The 27,214-nt window shown below is 40.7% G+C and overlaps 1 protein-coding gene and 1 long non-coding RNA gene across 2 annotated transcripts in view; both read right to left on the minus strand.

Moving 5' to 3' along the window:
- Positions 1 to 2,039: 2,039 nt before the first annotated feature.
- On the minus strand, positions 2,040 to 20,528 carry LOC149805721 (uncharacterized). The gene is made up of 2 exons (XR_016414979.1): positions 20,405 to 20,528; positions 2,040 to 2,463 (listed from the first exon to the last, which is right to left on the minus strand). It is a non-coding gene; the product is annotated as an uncharacterized LOC149805721 (long non-coding RNA).
- Positions 20,529 to 21,523: 995 nt separating this feature from the next.
- The window catches only part of LOC149805722 (cadherin EGF LAG seven-pass G-type receptor 2-like), a 37,081-nt gene continuing 31,390 nt past the window's right edge, over positions 21,524 to 27,214 (minus strand). Inside the window, exons 8-10 of the mRNA XM_089934678.1 lie at positions 25,076 to 25,568; positions 23,848 to 23,990; positions 21,524 to 21,597 (exon numbers count right to left, since the gene is read on the minus strand). Of these exons, the coding sequence (XP_089790804.1) occupies positions 21,524 to 21,597; positions 23,848 to 23,990; positions 25,076 to 25,568 (710 nt within the window). The remainder of the gene's footprint in view (positions 21,598 to 23,847; positions 23,991 to 25,075; positions 25,569 to 27,214) is intronic.

Genomic DNA, 27,214 nt, shown 5'->3' on the forward strand with positions numbered 1-27,214 from the left:
CATTTCTTCCGTCAGATTTCAGACAGCATAGAATCTGTAAAGTACGGGGTATATCAATTTCCCTTGGGAAATGATGATTTGACATTGGTTCCTATGGAGTGATTATAGTTGATAGCTCAAATGTTTACTTTCTCAGGACAGCGTAGCAATTCCTTGGTCAATCTCAATGAGTCATAAATTCTAGCCTTTAAAGTTTTAACACTGATATGGGGGGGGGGGGAGAAAAGAAGAAAGGTCGAACTGACCCTTCACAAAGACCGTTCTGGCTTAAATGTAATAAAAGTTTAATGCTCAATGCAATCAACGTTAAGGTTCACTACAATTCAAAATTTACAGAGAGCCATATGTAAGAATGGTGGCATAGCAAATATTATTTTTTGTTCATAAGTTCATGTGTTTATCATCTTAGAATTCGTAAAATTATTGTGTGATTTTTCGCTTTTAAAATGCACATTTATCTAAACAAAAGAATGCAGGTGCATCATTCTTTGAGGCCGACAAATTACATTGTGGGATGTAACAACATTTATGTGGACTATTCATAACACCATTTAAAATGTTCAGATGTGACTGGAAAAAAACAACATGAAGTAATAAATCTTTATAGTAGACTGAAATGTATATAAAATGACACTCATATTATATTGTCACAAACACCTGCATCAATTGCATGTTTGGTTATTCGGTGAACTAACACCCCGATGCATACAGTAGTTTACACCAGCCTGGAAGAACTCATCAGGCTCACACAGTCATAGGCTTAGGATGCTGATAGCAGAGGGTCATTTAGCTTGGGTGTCAAATTACCATGGATAGAAACTATCCACATTTTTGCGGCCTGTCTTTTGTGTAAGTATTCGAAATAAACTCCAGTCCTGAATGCCTCGATATGCCTGTACTCTTGAATGTACTAAGATACCAGTGCCCTGAAGTGTGATGATGTGGTAACAGTCTTCCAATTAATCACAATAATATAATCCAAGATGTCCTTGTCTGAATTCACTATAACTCCAAATTAATGTTTCTGTGCGCGAATGTTATTTTAAAGCACTTTGTATTTCCAGTGAATAAATAATCTGAGTAAAAATGTTCCACCTAAATGAAATACTGAACACAACAATAAGACTGATTTCTGCTTCAGATGTGGTTAATGCAGGAAAGAGGAATTTCTCAAGACAAAATGTACTCAACTGGCTTAACCCATGCTTGCAATATATAGCAGAATTATCGCATTCACATAAATCATGCATAGTGCATGTACGGACTAATATACCTATTTATCATTTCGGACCAGGCCCTAAAAATGTCATAACAGACAGGTATGTAGATGGATATTTTGTAATATCAGCCGGGAAAATGAAGTTCATCTCTCCAGTGCGGACCAGTCCAGGCAAAATCATCGATAGACTGTTAAAAATGCCATATCTTGGTAAATATACCTTTCAACGGTATTAAGAGCAGTCGATTATTCTTGTATTATCTCCAACCATATTATCATTTTATGTATTCAAAGCAATGTGTAACAAATGCTCGTGGAACTAAAGATCAGGAAGCACTAAACTTTCTCTTCATCACTGTATCTCTTAGTTTAGTCCATTTCTACGATCCAGTGGATCGCTCAATTCAATTCTGTACTTTCTTCATTTTCGTCTCTTCTTGTTTCAGCCTTTTATTCTACAAACGGTGTACATGACCATATTAAGCCATCGTTCAGTAGTCACGAGGACAAATTTTTGAAATGCTTTCTGCGCAGGCGCTAAATGAAGCACTCGGAAAGGAACCGAGCCATAAGAACCCTTAAAAATTCATAAATTGTTATCTGTAGCTTAATGATACAGTGTACACTTTCTATTCTGCTAGCTAATTTAAGCCCCGGTAAAGTCAGTAAGATAGTAAGTTTTAGAACATAAAGTATATTGAAGAGTATTGAACTTTCACAATAGATCAATATGAACATAAAGTATATTAAAGAGTATTGAACTTTCACAATAGATCAATATGAACAAAATATGAAAAAAGCAAAGAAGTTTTAAGCAATGTATTTTGGAATTTGAGAATATCTAATTACAAAAGAATTAGGTAAAACATGTGCACCATTTTTTAGTTGTCAAATTACCGTTATTCAAGTGACTTATAAAGCACTGAACTCTTAAAACTGTAAAGCTCAGAATGAATCTCGTGTAATAAACACAACTGTTATGTAATTATAAAAATGAACCAATGGGGCACCTGAATTGTCTCGGACGAAGAAAGAAGGATATTTCTCGTTCATAGAGCTGATTATAAATGTTCATGATAAAGAATCAGTATTCGATTGTATGAACACACACACACACACACACACACACACACACACACACACACACACATGCAAACATGAATTCAGATTATGTATCAAACAAGATGTTAAATATATTCCGAAATTGTGCAAACTTCTTCGTCCGAGATCTCAGATTTCAATTCCTGCAATAAAATAAGACCATCGTCAAAAACAATTGCACCGAAAACAAATTACTAATGAGAGACCAACTATCGCAAAAATAGACTTAACCGAATGTCCAGCAAGCAATATTTACAAATAATATCTGATGTTACAGATATAAATTACGTTCTCACATACATACATACATACATACATACATACATACATACATAGTACGTACGTACATACATACATACATACATACATACATACATACATACATACATACATATGTTTGCTTTTGACTGTGTCTTTGTCCTTGCATGTGTTAAGACATACAATCTAAACGATATCATATGACTCAGCTTTAAATGCATCACTGACTGTCTGCAAATCTCATCAGATGTTATGTTGATATTTATTGTGCAAAATGATACGAAATAACTTTAAAGCTCAATTTTCCAAACATTTTCATCACATATGGCTAAACATGATCTGTAATATTCGTTTATTACAAATATAAAAGTAAATTCTTCCTTCATTTCTTAAAAAAAATTAATATATTTATATATAATGTCATCCTTTAAATAGGAGTGATTTGTTTAATTTTTCAATAACTAGGCCCCCATCGATTAGCGAATCTGTACATTTATATATTTAAACAGAACATATTGAAACATCAAGCCAAACGTTGTTAGTAGTATATGGGGACACCCTAGGGACAATGGGACTTACCATTAAAAACACCTTGGGACACTCTGGGGACAATGGAAATTTAACATGGGAGAAATTGCTGGGACACTCTAGGGACAAGGGAAATTAACATGGGAATCTATTTTGGGTCAGTCTAGGGACAAGGGAAATTTAACATGGGAGAAAAAGCAATTCTAGGGACAAGGGGAATTGAACATGGGATTTTTTTTAAAAAATAAAAAAATAAAAAAAAATAAAATAAAAATAAAAAAAAATATAAAAAGGGGTAGGCAATTGAAAGTCTATCTCTTTTCGAGAAATTGGAGTGGCCCTGTAAAGGGCCTTTGGGTTTCTCGTTCTTCTTCTTCTAACTCCTTAACTTCTTTATCCATCCCCTTATTTTTTCCATCATTCCTTTCTTCTTCTTCTTTTCTGTTTCCGGTATCCAGTCCGGGTGACCCAGCGCTCTGAATTTCTCCTGTGTTCTTATCCAGTTATGGTTGAGTTTGTCGAAGTTTTCTTTTCTCTTTCTATTTTCTTCTTCATTTCTTTCCTTAGACCACTTTTCTTTGATGTTCTTGACCTCTTCGGTCAGCACTTTCCTCATTACTTCTTCCGCTTTCTTAAGCTTGTCTAAGCCCCACTTCACAAAAGACCAATCTATCCATTCTACAATGTCTTCTAAAATACACCTTACACTCGTCACATAAGCTATGGCTTCTTTCAACTTGCCCACTTTCACATACGGTGGGTTAATGAAACCTCTGATTCTCTTCTCCTCATCCTCTATCATTTCTTTCACAATATCGATGGCTAAGTGGAGGCTGGTTACTTGTCTTGAGACGAAGTCTTTTGTCACTGCATGCCTCCATTCCTGTTCAAGCCTTTCTGCTACATACAATCCATCCACCATCCAATACCAACTTCCCATAAGATTGTTATACAAAGCTGAAGCTGCTGGCATCTTCTTGTTTGCTTATTCCGTGGAATGGGCTCCAATGGCAAACACTGTTAGTTTTATAGTGAAAGTGCGGACGTGAAGGAAAACATCCCCCTAAGACATAAAATTGATATTACCTAGATCATTACTTAAAACGCGTGGACGTGAAGGAAAACATCCCCTACTTTTCTCATTTCATATGATCTACTATTCACATACGTGAAGCAGCAATAAACTAACCCCAACTCTGCTATCCACACACGCAAAGCATTATAATGAAACCCAATAATCTACTATCCACACAAACGTACGTGAGCGCTTACAAACACACACACACACACACACACACACACACACACAAGGAAAAAAAAGAGTCAGTGTTTATATTCACACTACTCTACATACACAAATTAGCAAATCGATTACTATTTCTTTTCTAAAGGTTTGGGTAGCCCTGAAAAGGGCTGTTCGTTTTTAACTCCAGATGCACCTATCTAATGCTGGCACCTTCCTGGCCTGGCACCACACACACATCTTCTTCCCCAGTCTCTTTTCACTCTTTTTGGGGGGAGAGCAGAGGCGGGATAAGTGGCTTCAGAACCCCAATCTTCTGTCTTTGGGATTCTGAAATTTCCTCTCTCCATTTCTTCCTCTTCTTTGTTTCTTCTCTCCTCCTCTTCTTTGTTTCTTCTCTCCTCCTCTTTCATCCTTCCCTCTTCTACGATGGCCTCTGTAGCCAGCTCATTCACTATACGCCTGGCATATTCCAGGTGTACATGAAGTTCAAGCAGTTTAGCTAGTCTGGTGTTCATTCTGGTGGTGTTGATCAATCAACAAGGGTAGCTAGACTGCCGAACGATTTTTAATTTATACTGAAAGCGCGGACGTGATGGAAAACATCCCCCTAAAACAAAATTGATCTTACCTAGATCATAACCAAACAAACGCGCGGACCTAAAAGAAACACTCACTCACTTTTTATACTACCCATCACTATTCTAAAGAAATTTATTAAACAAATAATATACTATCCACATACGCAAAGCAATCAAATCAAACCCCAAATCTACTCTCCCCACACGTCAAACAGCAAAAAAAAACAATATCATCATAATCTACTATCCACACAAACGTACGCGAGCACTTACAAACACACAGTCATATACACAAACACATATTCTCACACTATAAAAAAGAGTCAGTGTTTATATTCACACTACTCTACCTACACACATTGGCAAATGGATTACTATTTCTTTTCTAGAGTATTGCGTAGCCCTGAAAAGGGCTGTTTTTTTTGTTTGCTATGGCAATCTTTTAGTTTCTAAGAATGCGATGTCCTCTGACGATAGACTTTCTGACGATAGGTCTGCTTCTTCGGAAAGAGAAGAAGAACTCTTTGGTGTCGATACGACAATCGACAAAGCCTCTGTCAGGTTCAGGTTGCTGCTGCTACTGTTGCTGCTGTTGCTGCTCTCTCTGCTGTTTCTGAAGTCTGTACTTCTCTGTCCATTCTTCTTTCTCCCTGTTCACTTCTTCTTTGAAGAGCTCTTCTATCAGGTCTTCAGTGACTTTTAGCATTCTCACATTCTCTATCTCTTCTGGCTTCGGTATCAGACTGTGTCTGACCTTATGCAAATTCACGTAGGCTTCGTTTAGCTTAGCTAGTTTGGAGCACATCTTCGTAGGAGGATGAGTCGACAATGGATGGTTAGACTGGAGGCTACCCCGGCTTTAAAGTCAAAGCGCGGACGTGAAGGAAAACATCCCTCCACGGTTTCCGAGCCGGAACGTTCAAAGAGTGTCATGAGAGGGATAGTAAGAAGTCAAAAAGCATGAATCAAGATTACTATAGTCAAACAAACCACAAAGGCATTTTTTTTCAAAACACAACATTTTTTATTCAAAATCACTTAACACTAACAAACAACTCTAACATTTTTAACAATAATCCAACAATATAACATCAAACATTTTGTTTCAAATGACAAACATTTTTTTTCTCCAACTAACACATTATTTTGGAGGGGGCTGACAACGTTGTGAATGAAATTGTGATTTCCACTGTTGAAAGTCATTAGGCCATTGATGGACACTACGTTTCCTAGCTTGAGACAAAAGATAAGCATAATGGTCACAAAACCATTGATCTACTTTCACATCGTTTCTAGTAGAAGAACGAGGATCAAAATGAGTCACTAAATGTTCTAAGGAATAACCCAGACTGCGATGATGCAGAAAATACACACAGTACTGTCCACACACCAAGGAATCTGTGCCTTGTAATTTCACATTATTGAATCGGGTGGTCTGAGCATTTCTTCTCATAAAGTCAATGATATCGTCTTCCAAAGGGGGCAATCCATAGGAATCAAAATATTCCACACATCCTTCTTGAGGAAAGTAGACGGCTACCCAGTGGGTTCCTGGGAGATGACTGTCGTCCGTGTTGATGACATAAGCTAGATAGTCTTGAGGTTTGCGATGAGGGAGTTCATCTTTAGCACATACGACAGGATTCCAAGAAGCCGTGTACGAACTGTGGTTCAAAAGGTAATAAAGTTCCCAGGTATCCATGTTTTGTGTGGGTTTTTTACTTCTTCTTCACAGGTAATAATAAGTCATCAATTCGATCCTGACTTTTTGCTTGAAAATGTCTGACAAGTAACCGTTTCTTCGCTTCGTCTCCCCACTCAGATTCAGGAGAGCTTCGATACGATGGATCTCTTGAGTGGTTAATGGTGGACAAGAATGTTCACGCAAGTCTTTATACCACTGATGCAACACGACTTCGTCGGAGATGAGACTCCAAGCTTCGTCCAGATACTCGTTCAATTTTTCTTCTTGACTCAGCATTAGGCATTTATCGTGTTGAATTTGAATGGGATGATCGTTTTGACATCCATAGCAATCTTTCTTGATCAATTCCGTCATTTCTTCGACCAAGTGTTTGGCAAAACAGGAGACTAAATGGGCTTCTTGTTCTGGCCATCTTGACTTCATCATGATAACTTCTTCGTCTTTGTCTTGAGATTCTTCTTCCCCGGTCTCCTCACATTCCATCTTCAATGTTTCTCCACTAGGTAAAGAGGGATAACAGTCTTCCATGGCTTCTAATAGTCTAGAATGACTTCTCTCAAACTGTTGATTTCTATGGTATTGTCAAATTCTGCATACAGGAGGACGTTCACTGTGTGATCTGGAGGTGGATTTGCGAACTGAAGTTCCACACGAATCTGACCCGATTTTATAGGGTGGAAATGTCCCTCGTCGCTGCCTTGGTCTGGAGTGAAATCAAAACCCCACAAAGCGTAGCCTCCTGCATAATCGTCGTATGAAATACCGTGACTGGTGTTGGTTCCTAACTGTCCCGTGGCTTCGTACAGGGACATGTACGATCTCAAATAATTCTTCGCGACACCAAAGTTGGGCTCAAAGGGTCGGGTACACAAGGTCTTGCCGTCGCGACTGACTTCGATCTTGGACACATTGTAATGTTGAAACTCAAAAGGATTTTGATCGTGGGTTCTGTTGAAGGCTGAATTCCTGACGATACCAACAATCAAACGCTTGGGTAACTGTCCTTGGAACAGATGATCTTAGATCATAGATCGCTGTCCAGCGGGAATGGTGAACGTTTTCACTTCTACGCGTCGTATCGGATACTTGGCGGTCGTTCTGCTCAACGTCGGACTGACGTCGTTTCCCACTTTAGGCAACACTTCCACACGACGCACGTAAAGTCGGGCTTCTTGAATGATAGTTTTGTATTCATTGGCATGGGCCATCAAATGGAAAGCGGCACTGCTACGATTCAGTCTCAGACGGATATCCACCCCGTTCAGCAAATACCTTTCTTGTAACCACATGTCCAAATGCAAACGATCCATCAGTTCTAAACTTCGCCCTTGCAGAATTTTCTTACGACGGTCGTTAAACCCCACATTGTGAGGATTTTCATCTTCTGTTAGGACTGTGTCGTTAAACGTGCCTACACCTGCCGTGTCAGGTTTCCATACCACGCAAGCATCCAGATGAGTATTCTTTGATTCTTTTCCGTATGTCAAGAGATTTCCCAGGTAGGCACGATATGGGTAAGTATCCATGCTGCTGCTGACCAGTTTGTTATTCAAGTACAAGTCCACTTCGCTGAACAAGGAATGCATGAAATTGTTGACAGGAGCTACTCTAGCATCGCCTCCTGGATTGGTATTGTCCGTTTTGATCACTTTCACTTTCAAGTACAGGTAACTGCTATTCAGATCGATGTAATCTTCGGGCTGTCCTTTGATTTCAAACTCGATGGGAGCGGAATCCGTCAAAGAGGAGACGGGATGAAATTCCATCCACTGCGATTCTTGCATGGTCATCATGGTAGGGGCCATAGCAAACAGATCCAGTTCCGACTTGGAACAAGTGCAAAACTCTCGGTACATCATTTTTTTCTCTTTCTCAATAATCGAAAACGTCTAAGTCTCGAACGGTTCTATTTTCTTTGCCTTTCTAGCTTTAGACGTGTGAAGTCTGGTGAAAGGGTGTTTTCTTCGTCGTCTCTTTCTGCCTTGTCCTTGCTGAATGCTTGACTCGGTAGCGTGCAGGGCATTTATAGGTGTGTCTCGTCGGCCCAAAAGGTCTTTGCCCGTTTGCAGCAAGACATTTTTGCCTGTCCTCATGAAGGCTTCTTTAGGATTTTGCTTGTCGATGATGACATTTTGGAGAAATTCTTTGCCTTGTGTCAGTGCCGCATCTTTCAAGGCGTGCAATCCGCGTGTCACCATCGGTTTCAACACCGGGGCCACCGAACGAAAGGCCGATTTTAACATATCTCCTAAACCGTGTCCTCGCTGTCGAGCAACCCCTCGGTACACTGGATACATGACTTACGAATCGTAAGAGAACCGTTTTCGAAAATGGAGTTTCACCGTGACATTTCCTTTGGTGAATGAAATATTTTGTCCCAGATCTCCTTTTATAGCAATGTTGACCGTGTCCAAATACGACTTGCTGACAGGCAAATAGTGAGGATGTACAAATTCGCGGTGAACGTGGTAAGTGTTTCCACCTTCCTCGTCAGTGACCGTGGCAGAATCCACTTTGAAAGGAAAGACACGCAGTAACGGCACAGAGGTGTGTCCCACCACGTTATACTCCACCACATCGGAGTACACAAACATCAAATTCAGTCCTTGGTTCAGTTCTACCGGGACACGAAATAACTTGCTAAAAGACTCGTTGTCGTAAATGATTGGTAATTCGTTTTTCTTGAGCATGGCCTTTCTCATGTCCATGTCTCCGCCCAACATGTCAAACAATTCAGGACAAAATAAAATGGACACGATTTTATCTCCGTCAAATTTCATCAAGAAGCGACGAGCTGCTTTGTGGTATTCCATGGTGACACTTTTTTTGACACTTTCCAAAGCTTTCATAAACACGACATTAAACCTGGAGGTTATGGTGCTCACCAAATGTTGACCACTAAAATAATAGCCTGGGGGAACGAACAAGTGACAGGTGGTGTACTTTTGATTTTTTGTGCCAGGGGTTTTCTTGTCATATTTGCAATAGGTATCCAAGTACTGTTGCAATTGTTCGTCATGAACTTCCACATCAAAAAAATTTTGATTGGGAAGGACATTGAGGACTTGAGTCGGGTGAATGATTTCTACTAAAGCCACTTCCCAATGGTCTTCGTGGTCTAATGGGATGATCTGAGGTAATTTGGCCGTGTAACAGCACAACGTGTTCTTGGGAAACACCTCCATGGAACTGTCACTGGGTAAGGTTAAGTAAAATTGGTTTTGGTGACTCATAATTCCACTTTTCTTGGGGGCAGCCCTTGTCGGGGACGTACCAAACAGGCGCTCAAACACCAACACTTCGTTTTCGGGAGTCACCTCTTGCGGGGCACGTCCGATGCTTCGATGGTAAGATTGGTTGTACGCTTGCACCAGGTGCGGTAAGATGTCGATGTACTTCAGAGTGTGGTGATGCGTAAAATATTTCCACATGCGTTCTTTCAAAGTGCGTTGAAAACGTTCCACGATGCTGGCTTTGCTTTCGGGATTCTCGGTGGTAAAAAAATGAATGTCACGTTTCTTTAATTCTTTTTGGAAAGCTTGGTTCAGAAATTCGGTGCCTTTGTCCGTTTGCCATCGAAGAGGGTGACGACCGCTTTGTTTCAACACTCGTTGCAGAGCTCGCACTAACTCGCTGCTCGATTTGGAAGTCAAGGGTACGACCCAGGCACATTTGGAAAAGACGTCGATGACACAAAACAAATATTTGTAGCCACGATTGTAGCTGGCCAAATGAGAGACATCGGCTAAATCGGCTTGCCATTGATGATCGATGCTTTCCACTTGGGTGCGACTTCTGGAAAACTTGCGTCGAATGGGTTTGTTTAAAGTGTAGGTAGGTTGTTCTTGTAACCATCGTTGCACTTGAGGTAAACGGAGGCTTTTCAGTCGCGTTTTGGCAGCACGATACAATTTTTGAACTCCTGCGTAACCTGCAGGATGCGAGGGATCGTAGTAAATGCTGGCTAAGACTTTTTCCATTTCTTGGTTTGTGTGTTAATAAGGCACCCACTCTTGAAAGATGCTACTCTTTTTCTCTTGGGGTACTTTCTTGGATTGCAATGCTTTGCGTGTGCGACCGGCAATAGGTGTCGCAGAGGAGGATGTCTGAACAGGGGATATCGGTTCTTGTTTCACTTCTGTCTTCACCTTCTTTTTCTCTTGTGATGAAGAAGGGGTGGTCTTCATCTTTTTAATCCATCCAATTCTGGAGGTAGGTGGTGTTGTTAACTTGCGTACTTTTTCTGGTGGAGTTTGAAACCCTTCTTCTTCTTCTTCTTTTTCTGTCTTGGTCACTGGTAGTGGTGGTACTGGTGATGGTGCTGGACTTTTCATCAAAGTCTTAAAATCTTTCAGAGTGGGTAGAGCTGTTTCGTCTAAAGCTTTCTGGTGAAAGAGTTGCAGTCGTTGCAAGAGTTGACCGTACTTTTGCGATTTCTCTGTTTCGGACAAATCTTGGCGATCCATCAAGGACTGCAATTCGTGTTGTAACTGGGACATCTCGCTCAAATGGAGATTGGGAAGTAAATGCGGGGTGCGTTGTTCTTGCCAACGATGGTATTCCATCCATCGTTTGTAAGGCACTAAAGCTAGTTTCCGTCCTTCCATGGGGTTGTCAAGGGTCGATTCTGAGATCTTGGGACTTCAGAGGGCCTTTTTATCTTGCTCCCATCAGTCCTCCCAACATGGTTCCCAAGACTCCTTTCAGCAATGGGCCTAACAAGAGGGGTAAAATGCCTCCACGTTGGACCAACATCTTCTTCGTTTGACGAAGGGGAATTTTCTTTTGAACCATTTGGCGAAGAACGTGACGATGTTTGCCTGAGCATTGTTTCTGGTGTTTGGACAAAGGGATTGTACCTTTCAAGACGTTCAAACAACATTCGCACACGGTATCGATGACCTCTTTGGAAGGTAATTGAATGAGTTTTTTTCGTAGGGGTGGAGAAGCTTTGGACAGGACAGATAACATGTCCCCATGTTTGACTAAACGTGGTGGCAGTCCTTTCCTTTTCTTTCCTTGGGGTTGTTTAGAAGAGGGATGTTTTCTGGAGGGTGACATCTTCAGGAGCACCAAAACACTGATACCCTACTTGGTCACACACCTTTTTTATACTGGAACGCGTCGCCACTGATTGTCTTTACGTCGTATCAACTTGAGGACAGGCATGACACATCGTGCAGGGGTACGTAACGGACTAAATCGAGCCAGTTCTTGCTTGGACAAATCCAGTAAACTTTGTAACATGCTCGATCTTTCTTGGACTTTGATTTTGGGAGAAGGTACTTTGTGAGCAGCAGCCACTACCACTAAATTGGAGGGTCCTGCCACTGGGGAAGTTCTTGGGGTCATCAACGGAGAAGTTCTTGGTGTGATCAACGTCTCCAAGTACTCTTCAGTTCTTGGTGTCATCAACGGAGAAGTGGATGAACTTGATTGAGGCTGCCGGAGACGCAGTCACCGCCGTGGCAGGTCGTGGTTTGCGAGTGTAAGGTTGCGTCCTGGCCGAAGTGCCTCTCTTGCGACTAGTTTTCTTCTGTGGACTTTTTTTTTCTGGGGGCTTTTTCTCTGTTTCTTTTTCTGGGGGGCTTCTTTTCTTTTTCCGGTGTGGTGTCTGGTAAGAGGAGGGTTCCGCCACTGGTGAAGTTCTTGCAGACACGGGTCTCCTTGGGGACCTGGTCTTTTCTTCTTCTTGGAGCTTCGTTTGACTTTTTTCTTGGGGAGAACTTTGGGGGCATTAGGATCCCATCTTAAGAGAGAGCGAATGATGACCCCTCCTTGAATACCGCTCCCTCCAGGTTTCAAAATGATTTGTTTTTGGGTTTGAGTGTCGATGCGGGGATCGGCCAGTTGGGTCAAAGCGACTTTGTTTCGATCAAAAAAGCGTTTGGTTTGATGAGGAATCTGAATGATCCCTTGTAGTAATTGACGTGCCGTCACCGTGAACCCTGGTAAGATTTCTTTGAGACTAGCTTCTAAGACACGAGCTCGTGTTTGTGGATTTTTTTCTCGACTGATGCCATACAAGGCACAAATCAATTTGACGGGAAGATGCGACTGAAGGGACGTCATGTTCAAAATGTGTGTGAGACAGACGAAAAGGGTCTGAGGTTTTTATAGATTTTTTTGTGGAATGAAGTTAAGTCGAGGACGGAGACGTGTACAGGACAGGCCCTCCGTCTTGGCCCCAGTGGTGAAACAAGTGGGTACGAAATCGCATATCATCGGGGGTCGTAGGTTTCAAATCGACAAGTAAATATGCGTGTGGAGTTTGAGTGGCATCGTCGTACGCCTGAGTCAGCCAAGGTGTCCCTAACTGTTTGGCTAAGACTTGCACTTGCGATTTATCTCGAGAGCTTTTAAACAAAACCACGTAATGCGCATTGAGACTGATGGTGCGATGGGCTTTACTTTGTTGAAACAAATTTTGAGTGATGTAAACGACACTGGCATTACGATGATGCCCTTTGCGCGTGAACCACAGTTTAATTTCTTCTTCGTCTTCTCCTAACATGTCGTCAAAAATAACCAAATGGGTTTGACGGGAGTCAGAGACGATGCCGTCGTCTTCTTTAGGAATGCTTTCCACAAACACGATGGAATCGCCTTGACTTTCTCGCAAGAGGCTGTACGCCGATTGCCACTCTTTGTAACACCACACGATGCGTTGAGGTGGCCGATCGATCAAATGATGTTTATGTTCGATCAAGCGTTTGACGAATTCGGTTTTGCCTGAACCGCTAGGTCCAGCAATGAGCATGTTAAAGGGATGGCGAAGATACAAAGCCTCCCAACTGGCACGATCTAAGTGTTCGTCGATGACTTTGACAGTGGAGGAAGAGGGAGCAGAGACAGCAGAGGTAGCCATAGTGTGAGGAATGTCACTTGTGACACGAAAACAAACAAGACGAGAGTTTATATACTTTTTTCAGGACACGTTTATTGAATGTTTTAAACATGAATACGAAAGACAAAAATACATAAAAGCCAAAGGCTTAAGTACAACGATAAAAGGCACATGATAACCATCAACGTGGAATAAAAACAAGTGTCTGTACAACATGTCTTGGGTAATGTTCTGACCAGTTCTATAGGGGGTAAGGTCACACAAGTGTCCTCCCTAAAGGGTCTTTCAGGGATGTCCACAACAGTCCTGTCCTGGGTGACGGGTTCTTCTGGTACTGTCACTAACACAGGTTGAAAAGTCGCAAGGCTCACAATCGCATTCCACTTCAGAAACCCCACACTTGAATTGTGCCTTTCTAAACTTGTTTTGTGTTTCTCTGAAAGTATTCATCTTGTTCGCTTGGTCTTGGTAGTCACAATGAACTATCGATCTTGCCTAGGGTTCCTTTTTATATACGGACCAATACCGACGTGTCCATACGGTAAGGTGAAATGATTGGGAAGTCGCACTCGCTTCTGGTACACGATTTGATAGACTTTTTCCAAGGGTCGACTGACGATGTGGTGAGTGGGTAAGCGTACAATCTTGTTGGGTTGATAGGTGGTGACTTTAAAGTGTTCATCCTCTCCAGATTGCAAGGCTTCTTTCCATACCCCAAAGTTCACCACTCGACTGGTACGATAATTCAGAGTCAATCCTTTCACTGTACACTTCGTGTGCACTTCTCCTTGTTTGTCCCGGTATTCGTAGCCGTAATTTTTAGGACCGCCACTAGCGAAACTTAGAATCTTGTCGTCGGGATGCTCGTCTGTCCAGGCTCCTAAACGGTCTCCTTCGATGTCAGGGTGCTGTTGACTCGGGTGATGGATGTAAATGCAACTGTCCGTGTCAAAGTACAGAACGCGTTCCACTAACAGTTCTAAAGCTTCGTACAATTTTAAGCGAGCATGGGCTGTCACGTAAGCTGCAATGATGACATTTCCAAATGGGTCGTCTTGTACAAAGTCCAGATCTTCTTCGCAATTGACCAAGATCAAATCCTCGCGAACGACGTCCACGTGTTTCATGTATTTGGTTTTGTCGTGAATCATCTGAAAGCAGCGGGAAGGTTCTGTCAAATATTCCGTCTTGGGTAAACACGGTCGTTGTGCCATTTTACCCCACAAGCAATTTAACATCACTTTGGCAAACGATCGCCTGCCTTCGTTTTTCTCGATGTGATCTAAAGTAATGCCTTCTTGTGCCCAGTATTTCTCTTTGAAATGTATTTGGTCTTCGGGAGTGTGACACCAGGACGGATAGCCGCTGGCTTCTTGCTTCAGTTTCAAAAAGGCATCCACGTAGTTGGTGAAAATGCCTTTCTGAGTGGGCTCACCCTTGTGATATTGTTGTGTCTTGGGAAAGTGACAAATTTCGTACACTTCTAACAGTTGGTATCCCATGTCCAGAGCTTTGAACAATTCTACGCTGACCCAGGTTCCCGTCAAAACCCGTTCTTCCTGGGTGTGCTGACAAGGTTGGTCTTGGTTGCACGTTTCGGCACAAGTACGGCACAAAGGAAACATCAGCTTGCCTTGGCAATGGTGAGGTAAGACGGGATGGTACAAGTCCACGGGAGGCAAAACTTTGCACTTGATCAAGCCTTCGTATTGTCGAATGTTTTTCAGGTCGATGTGTTCCGTGAACAATTGTGGGTGCCCTGCAGGAAAGCGACAATATTTGCACACGTAGGGATACAGCGAACACACGTCCAAGTATTTGATTTCTTCTCCTTTCTCTTCGTCGGCTTGGTACAGCAAACAGGTGGCATTGGTCCTTCCTCCGTACAAACTATCCCTCGGGTTCAGGGGGTCCATGAACTGGTAACTTTCCACGAGGCGTTTAAATTCGGGATCGGTTTTCAAACGGTGATCGTATTCGTGTTCCCACATTTCCACCACTTGGTATCCTTGCTGTTCTAACTTTAGGCGTCGCTGACAAGTGGCCTGGTACAAGTCTTCCATGGTTCGTTGTAAAAACTGATTTTTAGTGTCACGGTCAGAGTAACAGACAGGACATCCGTGAAATAAGCAACCGTTAAACTCGTACACGATCTTGGGGTTTTCTAAGTCCCAGCCATCGACCGAATGCGTTCCAATGGTCTTTTCGCCCCCTCCGTTGCGAGCATGCTGAATCCATTTGTCTTCCTTGTCGCACAAGTAATGTAACCAGCGTAGGGCTTTGACCGAGTATTGACGTTTGACATAGTTGGTCGTTTGAGGACTGATGACAGCTACGGTGTTTTCAGGCATGAATCGTTGCCGGTACACTAAGGAACACGCTTTGGCAATGATGCAAGCTTCTTTCAAAGGATCGACCCCTCCGTGTTCCATGAACAGTTCTCGAAATTTTCCACAGCAACGCCGTAAAATGTCCACGTCGGAACGACAATACTTTAGCATTTCTTCCTGAAAGTCGAAAGGGTCAGAGGCGTGAGCCTGGTACCAAGCGTAGAAAGCGTCTCGTTGTTCGGTATGCATGTTGTCAGGGTCGTAATAGTGAGCCTCAGGTAAATGGGGTAGAACGGCGTGTTGATTGGCTTCCTTATTGAAAAAGTGTGGAAAGTACCCTTTAGTCATTTCTGTCATTCCAAATGTTTTAGGCATTCGACTCAAAGGCATGGCCAAATAGCTCATCGAATCTTTAAACTGTACTTGTCCCACTTGCATGGAAATGATTTTGGCTCCGTTCAAAATCACTTTAGGACGCTCGGTACCATGTTCCGTATAGTACCTCAAAAGAAACTGTCCATCGTATCCGGAGAAATTGTGAGCCATCACTGTGGCATGACGATGACAATCTCCGTAACGTTCGATGTCCTCTTGGCTCCACGTCTTGTCGATGGGGTCTAAGACCCATTGTGCAAAATCGGCTAACGTGTTCGGTCCTCGAAAGATTTTTTCACGCCCTCCGGGAATCTTACTGCAGTGAGGGCAATGACTGGAGATAGGTTCCTGAATGCATTTCTCGCACGCTCGATGAGCCACGCAGAAATTAGGAATGTGAATACCGGTCTCTTGCATGCGTTCGAAATCGAAAAAGATGAAATTTCCTTTCTTCTTGTGTCCATCCTCTTTCTCTGGTGAGGGTTGGTATTTTTGCACGTAGCATTGGTGTTCCAAGTTCACGATGTGGTGACAAATGTGACATTTCTTCTTTCCTGAACATACGTGTGCCTTGGTACTATTGGTACGTAGACCTTGTCCACACGTAGGGCACAATCTCAGCAGTTGACAAGCACATTTCTGCTGTGAACCTTGCGTCTTCAGATGTTGTTGGTAACAGGTAGGACTGACAAACGTGCGCTGACAAGCTGGACAATGCACTGGTTTTTGCTGTTCGCTCAGACAGGGTGGAGAGGCCAAACATCCTGAGCATTTCGATCCGCAACGTTTGTGTTGCACTCGATTTGTATAGCCATAGTCACATTTCTCACAATAATAACCGTATCTCAGGAATCCGGTGATACTGGTAATGGTATCAAAATAGTCATCGTGATGATAGACGTGAATGTATTTTCCATCCTTAAAGTCTTTCCCTCGAAACAACAGAGGCCCACGCATTTCTTGAGGGTGCACTTTCAAGGTGTAGCGTGGAGCTAGGACATCTTGCAATTTTTGCATTTCAGGAATGCCGCAGGGTGTGTCTTTGGGCAAGTCGGCTTGTTGCAACAGGAGTTCTGCTTCACTTCGTTGTTTGGCTCGGTCCGATTTTCGAATATTCTCCCAGGCTCTTTTCCATTGTACCGTGTCGTTTTTGTTGGCATAGGTTCGTCCCACCACGATAGCCCTGGCTAAACACATCTGGTCTTGAGGGTTGTGAATTCGGACGAGACTTGTTTTGGTGCTGCGAAGCTCGTCCACCAATAACATCTTTTTGCGTCCAGTCCCTTGAGGAGGAGAGACGTGGGTCATGTCCAGTGTGGCTTTTCCATCGATGATGTCAAACTGGTCATTGGATTGTTGCACGTGTTGAATCTTGTCCATGACTTTGGAAGCGGTCAATTCTGCAGGGCTGCTAAACTCGATCCAAACAGGGGATTTCAAACCGTCGTGTTGTATGGAAAGTCTCCAGCGATCGTCTTCTTTGGGTTGACATTGTCGCTTGAGTGTGGTGAGTAAAGAATCCCACACCCCGGTGATGAACCCTTCTGCTTTCTCTAAGGGTACTTCGGCCCTGAAATCTTTAAACTTCACCGTGTATTTGTAAGCCGTGGTTCTAAATTTTCTTGAGGAGCGCTTTTCTGTCTCTCGAATGTCATAGTACTTTTCAGGTTAACTAAGGGTGGTGAACTTTGTTTAGAGGGTTTGGATTCTGGTTCACTCATCTCCTCTTCAAAATCACTGGCATGAATTTGTGCCAAGACTTCAGCTCTGGTACGAGGCGATAGATCACGTTTCTGCCTCTTACTTTCTTCTTCTTTCTTCTCAAATGAATTGGCTCGTTTCATCTTGAGTGAAAAACGTCAAATGACTAAAATTTAAACAGCATGGACTAATGTATAGTCATGGCAGACCAGCGTATATAAAAGGGTATGTGTCTTGTCCTTTCACTATTCATTTCACTCTCTAACCGAGCACAACGATGGAAGAGACTAGCCAAATCGAACGTTTCATCAGAGCTTTGCGAGGGGTCATTAGAAAATTTTCTTCAGACCAGCCTTCGTACTACTCTCCTTCTTTTCGAGATAAAAGTGAAGATACTGGCTATATCTGTGAGAAGAAAGGGCATTGGTCTTCAGAGTGTCCAGACCGTCAAAAAAGAAAAACAGGGGTTAAAAGAGACAAAAGTCAATATACCTGTTATTATTGTCAAGAAAAAGGACATTGGTCTCCAGATTGCCCAAAAAAGAAACAAGAGGAGTCAGAAGAAGAGAGGGATTCTTCAGAGGAAGAAGAACAGGAGGAAGATAGCAGACAGGTGAAGAAAGAGAAACAGCAGAAGAAAAGAAGAAGGGAAGAAAGTGAGGAGGAAGAGGAGGAAAAGACTGTGACGGTGAAGAAATTTAAAAAACAGACTAAACAGTGAGACAGAAGAAGTGAATATACTTTTTAAAGTGCTCTGTTGTGAATTGTGAATTGGATTGTAACTATTGATAAAAGAATAAATTAGGCATAAAAAGGTAAGTCTCTTTGAGTTTTGATTTTAAATAAGAAGCTACACTCACGCACTCATATACACGTACTATTGGGGTAAAATGGTTTTTTTTTTTTTTTTTGAGTTATTGGCAATTGAAAGTCTATCTCTTTTCGAGAGAAGTGGGTGGCCCTGAAAAGGGCCTTTGGTTTTTGGTGTCGAGGTGAGTTTAAGAAATCAACTTTAACTGCCTTAAGCCTTTGCCACGGCCGAGGCCTACTTCTGATGATGATGATTTGGTTGAAATCACTAATGGTGGTACGGTAGGCTTAGTCACAGGGTTGGCGTGTTTAGCTCGGGAAGGTCGTATTCTCTTCGGTCGTGATAAAGAAGTCTGATACATTTGTTTCAGACTTCTTAACTCCGCTAAAATGTCTAACAGTGCCGTGACCGTTTGATTTTCACCCTCTTGTTTCTTTGCTGCTGCTTCTTCTTGTTGTTGTTGTTTTTTTCTTACCTCTTCTTGCTGTTGTTGCTGTAAAAGAAAAGCTTGTTCCGCTTCCTTTTGTCGTTGTATAAATTTCTCCAATTCTTCTTTCTTTCTCTGTCTAAAATTCTCCACGTGTGGTAATGAAGGTGACGAAGGTTCCGGAACAAATTCTTGCGAGGTAAGAAAATCCACAAAATCCCAATTTACCTCTTCTGAAAGTAAGTCCGGGTTCCCTTGTATAGTCTCCACTGCCGGTGCACCCCAATGGATCGTTTTCTGAGTTTCCGTCATGTTGAATCACTGTCTCGCATCGATTGACTGCACACAGGCGGTAGCGAATCTGTATAGACCACGTGACGTCACAGACTGTTCTCTTCGGATTGGATGCGAGCTGACTGAATTTTGTAACGCGTGTTTGGATTGGTCAATGAACTCAATCCGTTTCAATCCTTCCTCTACCTATAAATAAGCGCAGTTCACTGCATTGATTTACCTGTTCTCGACTCCTCAAGATGTGTACCACAGTCGAATCATCAACCTTTGTGTCTTCGATGATGTTCAGGACGGACATACTGATGTATGTCCGATCCGAATGGACAGTTGTCCATAGGACCGCCAGCAACCTATGGATACGTAGGATTTACGTGGAGAGGCAAGGATGCCTTAAAAGAGTCCTGATTTACGGTCCTACAGTGAGACGAAGCCTAAGGACAAGAAGAAGTCACAGATGCCCTTTATGTTAAGGGCATATATAAACCCAAAGGCCCTTTTCAGGGCCACCCACATTTCTCGAAAAGAGATAGACTTTCAATTGCCTACCCCTTTTTATATTTTGTTTTTATTTTTATTTTATTTTATTTTTTTTTATTTTTTTTTTTGTTTTTTAAAAAAAATCCCATGTTCAATTCCCCTTGTCCCTAGAATTGCTTTTTTCTCCCATGTTAAATTTCCCTTGTCCCTAGACTGACCCAAAATAGATTCCCATGTTAATTTCCCTTGTCCTAGAGTGTCCCAGCAATTTCTCCCATGTTAAATTTCCATTGTCCCCAGAGTGTCCCAAGGTGTTTTTTAATGGTAAGTCCCATTGTCCCTAGGGTGTCCCCATATACTACTGTTGTTGCTTTTTACCACACGCAGATAATGGTAACATGATAATTCCGGCAAACATTTACTATTGTACATAATAATCTACGATCGAAGAAAGGGAAAGAACGAACTTGTACTCATCCATCCGTAACATGAGGAAAATAAACATACCATTTCACCATGTCTCCTTCCAAAAGTCGTACACATCTGAAAGTACATTTACAAAATTACCATGGCGATATGTTTGTAAAAAATAAGTATAACTTTTTCACAATCTGAAAGAAGTTGAAATCACCGAAATACCGAAATATATATAACAATTATCGTGAGATATACTCAATAATGGTAAATTAGAGAATCTGGAATAAAAAATCTTTGTCAAGGAATGTCTTAAAATAAGTTGTTTAAAAGAAAGAGTAAGAAAAAACTATTTATTATAGTTTCCAGTCCTACCATATTGATGGGAAAATTGTGATAGAAATATCTTATTCTTGTCTCTGTGAACGGTTATTGTTATTGTTATTATTATTGTTGTTATTATTATCTTGAATATATCAGATATTTTATAAAACGTGTATCATAATTATTCAATAAAATTTTTATATCTTTTTAGGTACAAAGCTTTACTCATCATAGGCAAAATGCAATATAAATGTTGGATTTTAATTAAGTGCCTCCTTGATTGTAGAAGCCAAGTGAGTGGAACACGTGCAAGTTAATCCTCATTTCCCAGTTGAGCGGGACACGTGCAAGTTAAATCCTCATTTCCCAGTTGAGTGGGACACGTGCAAGTTAAATCCTCATTTCCCAGTTGAGTGGGACACGTGTAAATGAAATCATTTTATTAGTGACCAACGGGATAATATTTTACCCCTTTTTCACAAACGCATTTGTACATAAGAGACAAATAAAAGCTAATTTGAATATATCTACTTTGATTATAATATCACAGCAAATATCAGTGCTTTTCATCTATAGGTCTGAATCCAAGATCCGAAATGTGTTGGTCATGCATTTATCATCTTGAAACATTAAACTAAATATATCCTATCTCTGTTCATCGTAGCAGAAGGACTTTTTGTTACACATTTGAACTCCATGGACCCCATTACATCCACACTTCTGTAATGTTGCATAGAGGTTAAAGAACTTATGTTTTCAGTAACTCCTCTTTGTGAAACAGAATGTTATATATGTTCATCCTCCCTACCCTACCACCAGTGTCTCTCTCTCTCTCTCTCGATGGAGTTGAGGATACGAGGAAAACCAACTGACAGACTGGTTTACCAACTACAATACATCTGTTAAAGTGTAATGTGGGATTAAAATAATCGATTTACCTCCTGATGCTCGAGGTTTCTCTGCTGCAAAAAAGAAAGGGAATGTTTTGTATAATAAGACGTTTTTGCGTGCTTTGATACAAAGATTTCTCTTTTCGGTCAGTTAGAACTGAAGATGTAGTCACGCAAAACAACAAGACTGAATTCTCCCATACCTTAAACTTACATGACCCACCGCATTGCTGCAGCCCCGATTATTATGGCTGACCAAGTATAGACTAAATTTAAATATTACTCTTAACACATGCAAAGTTATTAATCTTTTGCAACTGAAACGAAGCAGTGGTACAAGTCACATTACACACACGCCTTCAATTTGACATTTCATAATCAACCGCTCCGGTGGCCTAGTGGTTAGAGCGTCCGCCTCGGAAGCGGGAGGTCGTGGGTTCGAACCCCGGTCGAGTCATACCAAAGACTTACAAAAATGGTACTAACAGCTGCCTCGCTAGACAACCAGCATTAAGAGGTTAGTGTTAGGACTGGTGTCAGGATAATGTGACTGGGTGGGACATCATGCTACATGTCTGCAGCATGATGCCTCAGTGGTAGACATCACTATAAACTGCCACACTGCAGACATAGTAGCAATATGACTGAAAAATTGTTAAAGCTACGTTAAAAATCCTAATCACACACACATATTTCATAATCGTTTATACTTGACACCTTGATATTTTTTCGTCCCTGCTTCCACCCACATGCGTTAGGTCGGTTTCGATCATTCAAAATGATTCCCTCTGTGAAAGTAACACTTTTTCGTTACCTATATGGGCGGTTTTATACAATGTATGTATGTATGTATGTATGTATGTATGTATGTATGTATGTATGTATGTATGTATGTATGTATGTATGTATGCAATGTAATGTAATACATTTGACTACCTGGATTTCAATTTAAAAGATAAATACGAAAATGAATCTACGTTGCAAGATAGATATAAGACGATAAAAATTATTTCTTCATTCCAAGCGACTTCGCGGTTACAAAATAAATACACAATAAATTTTGCGTGGTTCGAAACTTAAGGTTGCAAAGTTTTTGTACAGTTTCACTTCCTCAAGCTGATGTTATCTGCGTAAGTTAATTCTTTGCGGTGGAAATAGCCTAGTAATGAGACCCTTTTCATTTCTTACATTCCAAAATAAAATTCGCCATCTGTCTAGCTTATGTTTTTATTGGATGTTTTTTTTCCGTTCGAAATCGTCTAGCATGCGCACTAGCAAAAAGGCATAAAAAAATAACCGTAATTTTATATTTTGCCCTGTTCCTGTCTGGACTAGCGAATTTCCCTACAACAGCAATCAATGTAAATTTATGTACCTGAACTTGTCATTAAGTAGGGAAAAAAAGTTCAAGAAAACTTTACTTACATTTTTAATTTAATTTCAAATATTTGGTATACAATTTTGCTTTCAGAAAGCACGCGCTCTTTCTCAGAGCATAGTTTTAAACTCGAAACATGCGGTAATTGTACAAGGCTAAATACTCGCTGCATCTGGTACATATAAATGCTCAAACAAAGCTGACCCAAGCCATCATAAACATTCCCGTATTCTGCTTTAAAAAAGTGTTAATCCCATATTCTAATGCAAGGCTGCCTTTATCACAAGGGCCAACATTGTTTTCAATCAGAACCGCATTCTTGCTGAAGTTTGTCAGAAAAACATTTTCCTTATATGATTTTTAAGAAACTCCCATTTAAGGTAAAGTGATAAACAGCAATCTAACATGTTGCGATATGTAATTCCAGTTTTATATTCGCAATGAACTTTGATCGTGATGTTCCTTCCATGACTCGTAAAAAATATAAGAAGAAAAATATCGATTATTTAAAATAAAGCATTCAGTTTTATCAAGGAATCATTGCAAACATGCATCGCTGTTTATAGTTTCGTAAAAATTGGGTGTTGATGGATTACATAATTCGCTGTTCTGGGGAACAGTGTAAAGTATGGCTTAGGGACTGCCGTAAATCTAGTTTTTGATCAGTTGTTTGAAGTGCATGTATTATTTGTCTCTGGGATCAAGATTTTAGAGACCGTGTGATTAAGGCAAACAGTTGATTGTGCGTTTTCTTTTTTAATTACGCTAAATCGTATGCGTAAGGGATGACTCGAATACGCTCGTCAAAATAATCGTGTAGACAGGCTTCTCGCATTAGGACCCAAATAGTTTACCTTATTCGGCAATTATCAGCAAGGTTTAAAAGCAAAGACTTTAGAAAATTTGAACGAATAATATCCGGCCAGTACGTATCTCAAGCTTACCTGGAGGTGTTGTTAGTTGAGGAGTTGGAGGTGGAAGCGAGGGTTCCGCTCGAGGTGGTAGTGGTTTCGGCTTTTTGGGATGAATTCGTGGCCTTGGTTTCGACTTCAAACAATCTGGTTTTTTGCATTCGAATCCTTTTGCGCTAAAACCGACATGTATTGAAAAATCAGATAAGAGACTCTTTGTTATATACTGTTACATAAATACTATTGCTTCATAAATAATAAACGATAAATAATAAACAAATTTTAGCATAGGATCGTTTTGTTGTTGGTTTTTTATTTGCTACTGAATCACATTCTTGTACATAAAATAGATAAGACGGGAAAACTGTAGAAAGGTTGATGATTCTCTCTGATGCTAAGATACATCGACAGTCAGATCATATTGGTCTCCCTTATTAATGGTTGTGGTATATTGGTCCTTTGAGTCAATTTTTTGCATCTGTCATAAATATTAGGGTTGAAATGTCAAGTGCCCATTTGACTTCAGTGATCATGAGCTTTTTATTTCGTCTTATGGCCTTAGGTTAAAATTTTGTAAGCTTTATATTCAACCATTATTTTACATGGTCTGGTCGCATATAAAATGATTTAGAAATGTTCGCCAAAACGATACAGTTTGAGTTTTGACTGATAAATTCCTCACAACGTCATACTAATCATTTAGAAATAGTATTCTGCCTTTTAATGACACATTTCAATGTAATACACCACAACAGTGCAAATGAAACTTAAAGAACAAAATACAGATGTTTCGTAAAAAAGTAAATTTTGCCTTTGATAAATTTTATTCTGATTACTTAATTACGTCGCAAGCTATAACTCAGTTACCGTACTTATAATAAAAGTGGCATATACTCTGCACTATTGACTAACAACTCTATGTGGCAAAGAAAAAAATAGACTGGATTGTATTTTTCCGACCATCTAGTTAACTTTTTAACAATTTAATTTGGATCTATTGCAATATTTGACGATGATTTCTTCAAAGCCAAATGGGTGGTATTGTCGTTTTCAAAGCCAAATGGTTGGTATTGTCGTTTTCAAAGTCAAATGGGTGGTATTATCGTTTTCAAATGCATAAGGGTGATCTTGTCGCGTCCTTTATCCTGCATTAGCTCTTACAGACAGCAGTAGGCCTAGGATTTGGCTCAAAACACTGTCAATGGCGAGCGTACAAATGATACAGTCACACCAGAAAATGTACTCATAGGAGTAAACTTACCATTGATCGAAGGGATCAAATCCGATTGGCCAATAGCGTATATGGTTCAGGCACACGTACAGAGTGACAGCAAGAACGATAAGAGCTAGAACACACACACTCGAAAACCAAACGATATTTCTCTTATCATCGAACATATTCCTATATCCAATGGTGGTAGTCGCAGCTGTTGTCGTTGATGGCTCGTGAACGGTAACTCTCACCAACACAAGACCTTGAAGTCCACCAGTATCGGTTGCTTCTGCCGTGAAATCCAGATCACCTACTACTCCCAAGAGAGAATGCGTTAGGGTGATCATACCTGTTTGTGATGTTTGAAAATAGTTGGTTGCCAGGGTTGTTTGATCCAATGAATATGCAAACTGTCCATTAGTGCCAATGTCTCCATCTACTGCAGATACAAAACCGATCAACGTTCCGATGCCAATATTGTTGTAAACAGTAAACGTGTAGGACGATAAGAGGAACGTTGGAGTGTTGTCATTAATTTCAGCTGAAAAAGATTAATGAACTGCTATTTAAAATTGTTTAATTTCTGTGATGCAGTTTTCTATTCAAGGTGTTTTGCTATTAAACGTATTGATCTTAAACAGACAAAAAGTACAATAAACACATTTTTGCAAAAATTATACGTGCAGAAATAAAAACAAGTAATTTTGTAAGCTCGAACAAATATAAAGAAAGTGTCTCACATTGCAGACATAGAAATAAACCTTTGATAAAGAAATTTGACCAGACGAAGTTTGTATCTCTCTTGTGTTATTACCCCGTATTTCCTTAACAAGAACGATAAACATACTGCGATGCATTATTGAATCAGACTCATTATTTTAAGACAGGGTCAAATAGTTCACCGAATGACAAAATGTAATTTAGTGTGACAGATTAGGTCAAACCAGTCTTATCAGTTTCTTAAGCTACGTATATTTATATGATCAGCTTTTGAAAGTGAGGTGAATTTAAGAAAACGGGGTGGGTTGGGTGTGTTGTGCCAGAGAGTGAGTTTAGTCTTCTAAACTTCGATTATGTAATATGTTTGGTATATGTTTTGGATATTCTATGATGGAATATGTCTGGTATATGTTTTGGGTATTCTATGATGGAATATGTTTGGTATATGTTTTGTGTATTCTATGATGGAATATGTTTGGCATATGTTTTGGGTATTCTATGATGGAATATGTGTGGTATATGTTTTGGGTATTCTAAGATGGAATATGTCTGGTATATTTTTTGGGTATTCTGTGATGGAATGTGTCTGGTATATGTTTTGGGTTTCTATGATGGAATATGTTTGGTAAGTAGTTAAGTGGGGTACATTAGCGACAATGGGAATTAGCATTACAGAGACCCCTGGGTCAGATTAGCGACAAGGGAAATTTAACATGGTGAAAAATCGTGGGTCAGATTAGCGACAAGGGAAATTAACATGGAGAAAAATCGTGGGTCACTCTAGCGACAAAGGGAATTTAACATGGAACTATAGTGTGGGTCTGTCTAGCGACAAGGGGAAATTAACATGGGGAATAGAGTTTGGGCTTTTGGGATTTTTTAAAAATTTTTTTAAATTTAAATTTAAATTTTAAAAAAGGGTAGGCAATGGAAAGGCTATCTCTTTTCGAGAAATATGGCTGGCCCTGAAAAGGGCCTTTGGGTTTATGTTAATGTATTCATTAACATAAATGGTACCGCATTGGTCTTCTTCTTGTCCTTAGGCTACGTCTCACTGTTGGTCCGTAAATCAGCACTCTTTTCAGGCATCCTTGTCTTTCAACGTAGATCCTACGTATCCACAGGCTGGTGTTTGTCCTGTGGACAACGGTCCACTTGGCTCGGACATACATGAGCATGTCCGTCCGGAACATCATGGAAGACACAAGCGTAGAAGATTGCACATCGGTCCACATCTTGAAGCGACGAGAACAAGTGAATCAATGCAGTGAACTGCGCTTATTTATAGGTACAGGAAGGATTGAAACGGATTGGATTCATTTACCAATCCGAACACGCGTTACAAAATTCAGTCAGCTCGCATCCAATCCGAAGAGAGCAGTCTGTGACGTCACGTGGTCTATATAGATTCGTTAGCGCTTGTGTGCAGTCAATCTATGCGACAGTGATTCAACATGACGGAAACTC

Source organism: Sinohyriopsis cumingii, chromosome 2, assembly GCF_028554795.1.
Source record: "Sinohyriopsis cumingii isolate HCF-2022 chromosome 2, ASM2855479v2, whole genome shotgun sequence".
NCBI lineage: Eukaryota > Metazoa > Mollusca > Bivalvia > Unionida > Unionidae > Sinohyriopsis > Sinohyriopsis cumingii.